The 10,597-nt window shown below is 34.5% G+C and overlaps 1 protein-coding gene across 1 annotated transcript; it reads right to left on the bottom strand.

Moving 5' to 3' along the window:
* Positions 1-809: 809 nt before the first annotated feature.
* LOC140890485 (glycosyltransferase BC10) lies at positions 810-4,802 on the bottom strand. Its single transcript, XM_073298318.1, has 10 exons — positions 4,323-4,802; positions 3,973-4,089; positions 3,540-3,640; positions 3,252-3,323; positions 3,027-3,108; positions 2,651-2,731; positions 2,086-2,127; positions 1,850-1,909; positions 1,532-1,678; positions 810-1,266 (listed from the first exon to the last, which is right to left on the bottom strand). Exons 1-10 carry the CDS (start codon positions 4,653-4,655, stop codon positions 1,087-1,089), a joined length of 1,215 nt encoding a protein of 404 aa, XP_073154419.1. The 5' UTR covers positions 4,656-4,802; the 3' UTR covers positions 810-1,086.
* Positions 4,803-10,597: the final 5,795 nt, after the last annotated feature.

The raw sequence follows: 10,597 nt of genomic DNA, 5'->3' as shown, positions 1-10,597 counted from the left end.
CTTTATTAAATGAAAAGCACTTAAAAAAGTGCTTTTTTGGCCTAGCTTTTGAAACCAAACGAGGCCTAAATGTCATTTCCAATCTTCTTAATAGAAAGATTTCACCCCATCTGTACATGGTATAAAATAATAAATGACACCACAGTCCACGGATGATTCTATGCTACATCGGGTGAAACACTTCTTTATCTTTTTTTCAGATGTTAATTGAAGATTTCACCCCATCTGTACATGGTATAAAATAATAAATGACACCACAGTCCACAGGTGATTCTATGCTACATCGGTGAAACACTCTTTATCTTTTTTTCAGATATTCGCGCGAACATTTATTCCCGCTAAATGACAAGAAAAATTATAGGTGGGGTCCACATAATTTTTTTTCAGCATAATGTTCACGCAAACATCTTAACAAAAACATAAAAAAAAAGTGTGTTTCACCTGGTGTAGCATAGAATCACCCACAGTCCACACGTACTCATCATTTGATTGTTTACTAATTAGTTAAGTCTTACTCGAATGTCACGTGAAAACCAGATAACAACTCAATTTTAGTAATAAATAATTACTCGGATCACAATTGTTGCACTTTATAACTTGAGTCAACGAAGAGGACTACCATAAAACGTCGCAGCCATATATATAATAGATGTTTATATTATATATATATAGATATATATATATTCATGTCTGAATCTTCCAAAAATGTATAGAAATGATGGTTGGATTCTCCAAATATAGATCTTGGGCCAAGCCATTGAATGCAAATGAGAAAAAAATGAAGAGAAAAGGCAACAAAAAAAAGATGAAAAAGAGAAATTCATAGATTTTATTTCATCAGCGAAAAGACGTCAATACATATAGCTTTCCTTGATTTCTGCTGTTTCATACAAAGAATGAATTCTTAAACTACGCTCACTAATCTACACTAAGTCGTATACGTCATGCTTGTATATTTATTTATCTTTGACATAAATGCAAAACTCTTGGCTATAGTACCTACTCTAATCCGTGGAGCAAACTATTATTTTCCAATGTAAGCTGAATATGTGTTTTGAGTACCTAAAACTAGAGCGCTGTATAAAATCATGGTGGTAGCTCCAGTAATGCCGAGACATCAAAGTTATTAACAATTCCTTGGCTTAAAAGGCGCATGGCCGCTCCTTGTGAAAACTTTCTAGCAAATAAGAAACAGGGAACGGATGTCACGTTCTTCCTGCACCATTCGGTTCTGAATTCCGTTTCATAATATACATGATTAATGTCCTGAATAAGTACATTTGGAAAATGTAAGTTGACCCAAGTAACAAAAATGTGTAAAAAGACATCAGTTACAGATACAGTCAAGTACAATTTCATCGAGACCGAATTGGTGGAATGTGGCTAGGCCACATGCTGAAATTTCTCGGTGTTTTTAAAGTGGTAGCAAAATGGATTAGCATGAATAGATTCAGTTTACTTCAAAGCAGAACATTAGTATAGTCTACAACATTCAAGCAGGAAATGATGTAGGATGGTGCCATCAACAAACCTTGATTCTTTTTATCTGTTGAGGTCCTGAATCCGCGTAGCTAAATGTAAAAGGATGCCAGAATTTATTTTCCAGATTTGTCTTGGATTGATTCCATAACGTGTAGGTCAACGTTCTTCTTTCAAGCTCGGACTCGAGATCATTCATCTATCAAATGACAGGAAAGATATAGTGACCAACTACTTCAGGATACAATTTGCTATTATGCCAAACATTTCCCGCCTAGAGGATTGTGACTTTTATTTCGTAAGGAACGGTCAGTTCCCAATATTGCGTAAATAAAAAATAAATAAATGGAATAGAAAGAAAGCAGCTTACAGCAAGTAAAGTCTGCACATAGTGTTCATCCGGGATACAATTGTGCTGTTTCTGAAGTTTCTGGATTTAATTATAGGATTTTATCAGCTATATTCCTTGCCCAATAAAAGGCCAACGATAAGGATGGAAAGTAAAAATAAGACAAAAAGACATCCAGAAGCCGGTGAGTGTAGAACACTCAATGAAAACTGAAAAGGTTTATCGTGATGAAAGGGTCAGCAGCAAAGGTAACTCACAAGATTCTTCTTGCCCCCACCGGAATCAACTTGTGGGCGTCTCTGCAAAAAACAAAAACCCACAAATTATAAGTAAAGTACACCACAGATTCATGTTTAAAAATTTCGTAAGATTAGATTTACGTTAAAAAATGCACAAGAATTGTCTTAGTTGACATGTCTAGCAAAAAATTTCTTCCACTTTTTCGGAATGCGATGAGGCTAACTGGGGGAGTAGTGGGCATGAGAAAAATTATTAATAAATGTGGCTAGAAAAGGAACCCATACATTGTCCAGAGGCAATAACAAGACAACTTTTCCGAACATGGAAACAAATATAGGTGGACAGGACTCAAATCCCTGAACAGAAAGTGTGCTAACTACAGGAGAGTTTGATAGGCACTTTTAATAATATCAATACACAGAATCTAGAATAATAGCTGAAAATTTTAGTGAACAGAAATGAGATCTTCATCAAATGAACTAAATGTTACCAAAGGAAGAGAACACCCAGACCAGATCCATACACACACAAGTATAGAGAGAGAGAATAATTAATGTGGGCACAAGAGGATGAGATATATACCTTGCAGCAGTTCCTGAATATTGGAAAGACAATGTCATCGGTAACTATTACTTCCACATGTCTTCGAGTTAAGGTGACCCACTGGAGTAAGCAAGCTAATTAGATTCATGTACGTGGAGAATCTTTTCAAAGTGACTGTAAAACTGGAGAACCATCATCCATGTAAAAAATGCACTCAGTGAAACAGAGTGCTTTAAGATAAAAATAATCACTCATTGCCAACTACTGGGAAAATTGAGATGGGTCGCACGTACCAAAAGCAAAATATTTTTTTCCCAGATCTCTGAATGAGGGAGTTTTATATCTACATAGGCACTGAACTTCTAATCAACCAAAATATCTAATCATTTTGCTATATACCAAGCAAGTGAATTACCTGTGATCCTTTGCGCCATTTATTCTTTGGTATAACTGGGGACATTCTTGGATTATAGCGCACATCTTTTTTATCAAGAAAGCTAAGTCCAAAAAAAAAACAAAGGCCGGTGAAGAAAGCATCACTCTAAATACCAAACACTGATCTAAACATTCTTTCGAATTAAATGTCTTTATGAATGTATGAAACCAACTAAGCCACATTGGGTTTCATTCTCTTGTGTACCTGTCCACAAAACTCCTTGGAGAATTCATCAGATAATTGTAAATGTAGCTGAAGTTGTACAGAGGAACACATCTGTTGAATTGAAACAACCAAATCAGAATCAAAATTCAATCTGGCTGCAGGAAAAAAAGAGTATGCATGATAACATTGTTACAAAAATTATCTGTAAAAGTCACAACAGCACCAAACTCAAATGAATGCTAATACAAATAAAGAAACTAAAAGATCACAATAGGATATGATATGGCGTAAACTTATAATACAATTGTTGGAAGGAAGGACAATAACCTATCTGATAAGAGAACCAATCTTTGATTAGCTGGATTTTGAAGAGCTTCTTTAAACAGTAGCCTCTCAGCTTCAATCATACTAGCTTCTCCCCAGGCTACCTACACAGCAACCCCTACAAATCAGTCTAATGAATTCACTCGGAAAGAAACTCAATTACCAGTTTATCAGCACAAGAAAAGGCATAGCATCATGTCATACGGGTTTAATCCAAAAGGAAAAATTTGTTATTCTATTATGACAATTGAACACCATTTTCCATTTACTTATTAGCAAAAAATTGGAAATGGGATTCTTTCATCTCCCAGATTCGGAGATTTCCTCACCAGCTCACCATTTAACATATCCACTAATCATCTCAAAAAGGCTTTAAATCCTTCTTTTTCAACCAGTCACCGTATATAATAAAACAATGGTAACAACGCGGAGTTACCTTGATGCTGTTTTTCAGTTGCCGGTCATAAAAGAAAGCTGATCTTGTCGTAGACGCATTAAACATAAAACCAGGATCGGAATGTATGTATATAGAAAATTTTGCGCGGTCTGCATTCTGAAAATTGGCGAAAAAAAAAATCGAAGATAAAATTAAAGCCAAATTGAAAAAATGAACAAACATTGAACGTGAATAAGCACCAGAAAGACAAACTTGGTCAATAATGAAGAATAAAATTAAAATTCAAACCATAGCTGGAAGAAAGTTAAGTAAAACAACCAAACCAATCTTATAAGAAAAAAATTCGGCTCAATTCGTTCTAAAATCTTATCAAACGAACCTTTCCTCACCTCGAAGAAGCTCCCCCACAGAAAATCAAGGGGCAAATTCCACCTAGCCAGGAACAAAAATGCGACCTTGGGATTCCCGTCGCTAAAATGCCGGGAACCATGAGGCAAATCAGTTGAATTGCCAGGGAGAGCGGTTTGAGAATAGTGCTGAATCCTGAGAAAAGCAAACAGGCAGAGTAAAATAGAGAAGAGAATGACTAATTTCCACCCCACACACAACACGTTGCGCATCGAGAGCCCCGATTTCGCCGATGCCTGAGCCTTCCTCATCATCGCAAGATAGCTGAAATTCGCCAAATTTCGCCCAATCCTCCTCCCTACTCTTCCTGTCATTCAACAGATTCCCAGCGGAAGAGAGGGAGAGCAGATCATGAATGAGATGAAGGGTTTGGAGGATTGGATTAACCGAATTTCTATGCAAAAACTGAAAAGAGTTTGGTTTGAAACGAAAGATTCCTGGTGGTGGCATGCCATGTTTCCTTTTCTTTTCTTTTCTTGCCAGCCCAACATAGAAGAGCTCTTTTTCAACGCTTTTTTTTTAAAAAAAAAAAATTAAAATTAGTTCAATGCGATTTTTGCTCTAAAACCTCCGTCTACAGCAGTATTAGTATTATGTAAAACATCATTAAAGTGTTATTAAAAATTATGTTTGATGAATACTTTTAAAAAAATATTTTTCAAAAATATTTTACAAAATTTTATCTAAACACATATACTTTAATTTTTTTACTTATAACACACTAAAAACATTTAAGTACATGCGCAACCGAACCTAAATTATTCTCCTTGTTTCTCCATATTATCTATCATCTTATTTCTCAATTTTTTTTTTAAATTTAATCAATTAACAATTCTTACTAAATTTGACATAAAATCAAGCGTTTAATTGAAATTACAAAGGTAATATTATCACTTCCCTTATATAAATTATGAACATATTTTACCCCCACAACAAGTGTAGAAATTTTTTCATGTTTAATCTTGAACTAAAACTCCTTAATATTCTTTTCAAACGCCTAACATTTTTCCGAATGATTTTTAGGCAAAAAATATTATATCATGTAAAAATTTAAAGATAATGCTATATGTACAATAAGGATTGAGAGTTATAAATTGAGTTACAAATTGCATTCGAAATTACAAAATTATTCCTACACTTGATTTGGAAAAAATCTTTTAAAAATGCAAGTAGGATAGTTTTGTAATTTTAAATGCACTTTGTAACCCAATGTGTAAACCTCATTGTACACGTAGCATGATCCAAAATTTAATCAGAGTTATGTTTTAAAATGTCTCTCTTAACACCTAAACTGACTGAACTCGTTTTATAACTAACTTAAAACAACTAATAAACAAACATTAAAAGTTATGTGAGACTGTTTTACGGGTCAGTTTTATAATACGAATATTTTATTTGAGTCACCCATTAAAAAGTATTACTTTGTAGTCAAAATTATTACTTTATATTATAAATATGAGTAGAGTTGATCCGTCTCACGAAAAAAACCCGTAAGACTGTCTCACAATTAGATTTTTAATTACCATTCTTATTACAATTTTGACACAATTTTACCAAAGTACACTATTTTACACAATTTTTTAGATGAAAGATTCCACATTTTTTTGGTACAATTACAATAGGGCTCCAACCTTAGGGCTTAGGGTTGGCTTATCGTTTTCAAATTTGAAAAGTAAAATTTCAAAATGTTTAGGTCACAAGAACTAATGTCACTTTAATATTCAAAAGTATAAATAAATATTTTTTAAAAAAATATTTAGATTGGATAGTTATAAATAAATTAAAATTTTACTAAATTAGATTTTTATGATATATTTTTGAGTTGGTCTCTTGTGTTCAAAGTCTCACGGATCTTTATCCGTGAGACTGGTCAAACTGACAAATATTTACAATAAATTAGAGCTATACTTTTGGCATAAAATATTATGAATGATCCAGTTAAAAGATCTGTCTCACAAAATTTACCCATGAGATCGTTTTACAAGAGTTTTTTGTATATTTTGATTAAATGAAAATGAAGTCTTTTTATAATTTTACATAAATATTTTTTGTTTATAAAAATTACACTTTAACCTCAAAATTAATTAGTATAGGCCACTCGTATATTATAAGATGGTATAATATAGATAATATATAATACAATAAAAAATAATCAATATTAAATGTAAATATTTTAATATATTCATCCATAAAAAAAATTATACAATCATGCATATTCCCTAGATAATTTATTTCATTTCGAGAGTTCGGTACAAATTAGACATTAGTGTATCTAATAACAATAATAATATTATGACAAAAACTTCTTGGAGACAGTTTCAAGGGTCATGTTTTGAGACGAGTCTCTTATATGAGTTATTCATTAAAAAATATTATATTTTATGTCAAAAGTATTACTTATTATTATAAATATGGGTAGGGTTGTGTTAGGAATTCAAGATCTAAGTTTTGGTGTTTGAAAAATTACTTAAGAAGCAGATCAATTGAAGAAGAAGAAGAAGCAGATCTATGCACAAGAAAGCAGATCAAAGAAACATCATCTGGAAAACAATCAAGTAAACAGATCAATCAAGCAAGATCAAATGATTATGGAAGAGCCTAGAAGATCAAAGAGTCGTTGTGCTAGAAGACAAAATCATTAAATGAAGATTTGAACGTTGGAGACAAAGTCAAATATTGGAGGCTTCTTTTGAGAAGATGTTGACAGCTCAACAGCTACTTTCTGAAGGCTATAAATACAACAGAGCTACACAAGAAAAGAAGATACACGATCAGAAAGTTAAGAGCTTCAAATAGCAATCAGATCATATTAATCAAGCACACACTTAGCATCATATCAGATCAAGTGAGGATCATTCGTGCTGAGTTTATTCAGTTGTAAGATTGTACCAGATCAGTTGAGTGGTCTGTCAAAACACTATCTTTGTAACAAGGATCAGTCGAGGGCTGAGTTATTGAGTGTCTAGGAGTTCTGAGATAGGCAGAGGTGGAAGAAGGGGTGACGTAGGAGATTGAGCTCCGAACATCCAGAAACAAGTCAGTGTGTTATTTCTTTTCTGCCCAACACGTTTACTCACTTCACAAATTCGACCAAGCCATTTGATCTGTGTTCAAGCTATTAATCAATCTCTTCCGCATTGATTTAAGTTGGTTGATTAACATAGACACACGATAAAGACAAGAGTTCATTTACTAACCCATCTGAACTCCATATAACTAAGAAAGACATTTTTGATCCTAAGAAGTGGTATCAGAGCGAGGTACCTTCTCGTCTCTGAACATATTCAAATGGCTGCATTCAGTGAGATCGTTAAAAGCTTCTGGTACACCACCGTGGACAACTGCACTGCCAAAACTATTGAGACTTGCTCTACTGCTAAGAATCTTTGGCAACAGTTGATCAAATTTAAAAATAATGAGGAGGCTGAGCAGATCAAGTGTCCACTAATTGAAGATCTCAAAGAACCCTGCTGCTCAGATAGTTCCAGATCAAATGATGAAGAGAGCACAAGTCAACCAATCCATCTATCTGACTTACAAGAAAGTTGCTCAACTAAACCAATCGCTTTTATTGAAAAATCTTGTTGTTCAGTGAGCACATCAAGTTTTGATGATAAAGATGAAGATAGCTGCCTTATGGCCAAAAGTGACCAACCATCTATCAGCAATCAATCATCAGATCAACTCTTCTCCAGTGAACAATTATTTGATTTCAACTCAGATGAATTTACACGAGAAGATTTAGCAAATGCATTACATGACATGAGTAATGAGTATCAACGACAGTGCTTAGCATTTGAGAAAGTTAAGGCCAAGCAAAATGATTTGTCGGACTGCTCAACTGAACCCAATTGGGAAAATCAGTTGAGAAAATCAGTCTAGAAGCAGAGATTGCCAAGCTTAAGACTGAAAATGATAAGCTACTAGTGGAAAGTCAGCAGTTAAAGTCAGAAAACTTAAAACTTACTGAACTGATAACCACATGGAATAAGTCCTTTGTTTTGTTGACTGAGATGCAAGAGTCACAAAAGTTTTTTGGAGACAAGACAGGTCTCGTCTTTGATTACAAGGACTGCAGATCAACTGAGAAAAGTACTCAATCCTGTCTGGACAAGAACACATCAAATTATGTGAAATTTGTCAAGTCCAGCACGATATATGAAAATATAGAACCTGATAATCATGTCAGTTCACCTATATCTCAACCAAAAACTCTTTACAATCGAGGATTGGGATATGTGGAACCAGAGAGTTCTAACTCAAGCTGGATCAGGAAAAGACTAGTTCGGTCTGGATATGATCAAGCAAGAAAAGACTCTATGAAGGTACAACATAGACCACCCTATTTCAAAAATAGATCCGTTCAAAAGAGATATTGGAGGCCTAACTTGTACAATCAATCTAGACAGACATATCCAATGCACAAACGACACAATGCATATCATATTTATCATTCACATACATATCATCAGCACACACGGCACAATATACAAATTTTATGGGACACTTTCAATGATCGACCTGTTAGATTAATCAAAGTTTGGGTTCCTAAAGGACTAATCCATCGAGGACCCACATAAGATATGGATACCATAGCATATTTTTATTTGTATTTGCAAGTGACAAGTACTGAGAATAATTGAGAAAGGAATTACAGTACAGCAAACTTCAGAAATTTATTAAGGATGTTAGAGGCAACTATATCCAATCTACACCATTCATAATAAAGTTTAAGATGTTTTAAAGCTGCTGTTCAAATTTTAGCTTGATCTGACGGCTAGATTGTGAGATATGAATTTTTAAAAATTGTCGCTCAGTAGAACAAGAAAGTAGCGCCCCTGGATAGCGCTTCTAGCGCCCCTCAATAGCGCGATAGCGCTACTAGCGCCCCTTAGAAGCACGATAGCGCTCCTAGCGCTCCTTGGAAGCGCGATAGCGCTTCAGTAGAGCTCCTCCAAAGCGCGATAGCGCTGTTGCTACGAAGAGCATGCGAGCCCGCACCAGTCTTGGAGACTAGATGAAGAACTGTGAAAAATAAAAGATCGATGGGATTTCATCTACATATAAAAGAGATTTTGAAAAACACAAGAATACACCACACAACCCAAAATTTGGAGAGAAACGCAACAGTTTGAGGGGGAATGAAGATTCTCTCTGGCATCTTAATTAAAGAAGAAAGCAAATCAGTCGAGAAGAAGAACAAAAGAATAGAAGAACTGAGCAAAGCAGATCAACTTGGCGGTAACATATCAACTCGAAGATACAAAGCAAGATATAAGAATCCCGATAAGTTGGATCAGATCAGATCAGACGAAACATACCAGATCAGATCAAAGATCAACCAGACCAGATCAAAGATCATACAAGATCAGATTAAAGTTGGACCAGATCAACGTCAGATCAAATCAGATTGGACAAGACCAGACAAATCAAACCATACCAGATCAAAGTTCAACCAGATCAGACAAGATCAATCGAACCAGAAAAGATCAAAGTTCGAACCAGACCAGATCAAAGATCAACCAGACAAGATTAAATTTGACCAAAACAGATCAGCTGATCTCCATAAACACTTAAAAAGGACCAGTTCAAAATCACCAGAAAAGATCAATCAACCAGATCAATCAATTCATCCAAGTGAACACTTCATTTGGAATCACCTTTTAAGGGGGAACAGATTCAAAGAAATAAGAGCAGATCAAAGAACGACTAAAAAGGGAAAGATAATCAGTTGATGCGATTGTCAAAAAGAGGGAAAATGACAAATAAATTGCTTAGTTTTATCAAACACCAAAAAGGAGAAATTGTTAGGAATTCAAGATTTAAGTTTCGGTGTTTGAAAAATTACTTAAGAAGCAGATCAATTGAAGAAGCAGAATAAGCAGATCTATGCACAAGAAAGCAGATCAAAGAAACATCATCTGAAAAGCAATCAAGTAAGCAGATCAATCAAGCAAGATCAAATGATTATGGAAGAGCCTAGAAGATCAAAGAGCGGTTGTGCTAGAAGACAAAATCATTAAATGAAAATTTGAACGTTGGAGACAAAGTCAAATATTGGAGGCTTCTTTTGAGAAGATGTTGACAGCTCAACAACTACTTTCTGAAGGCTATAAATACAACAGAGCTACACAAGAAAAGAAGATACACGATCACAAAGTTAAGAGCTTCAAATAGCAATCAGATCAGATTAATCAAGCACACACTTAGCATCATATCAGATCAAGTGAGGATCATTCGTGCTGAGTTTATTCAA

This window comes from Henckelia pumila, chromosome 3 (genome assembly GCF_033568475.1).
Source record: "Henckelia pumila isolate YLH828 chromosome 3, ASM3356847v2, whole genome shotgun sequence".
NCBI lineage: Eukaryota > Viridiplantae > Streptophyta > Magnoliopsida > Lamiales > Gesneriaceae > Henckelia > Henckelia pumila.
Note: the sequence above shows the minus strand (reverse complement) of the source record. Positions and strands in the feature narration are given on the sequence as shown.

What these genes read in the sequence shown, in the direction of transcription:
- LOC140890485 (XM_073298318.1), bottom strand. Translation starts at nt 4,655, where the DNA reads ATGACAGGAAGAGTAGGGAGGAGGATTGGGCGAAATTTGGCGAATTTC. An exon ending in TTGGTTCTCTTATCAGATAG is followed by an intron (nt 3,324 to 3,539) that starts GTTATTGTCCTT and finishes TCAATTCAACAG; the next exon opens with ATGTGTTCCTCTGTACAACT. An exon ending in CCAAGGAGTTTTGTGGACAG is followed by an intron (nt 3,109 to 3,251) that starts GTACACAAGAGA and finishes TTTTGGACTTAG; the next exon opens with CTTTCTTGATAAAAAAGATG.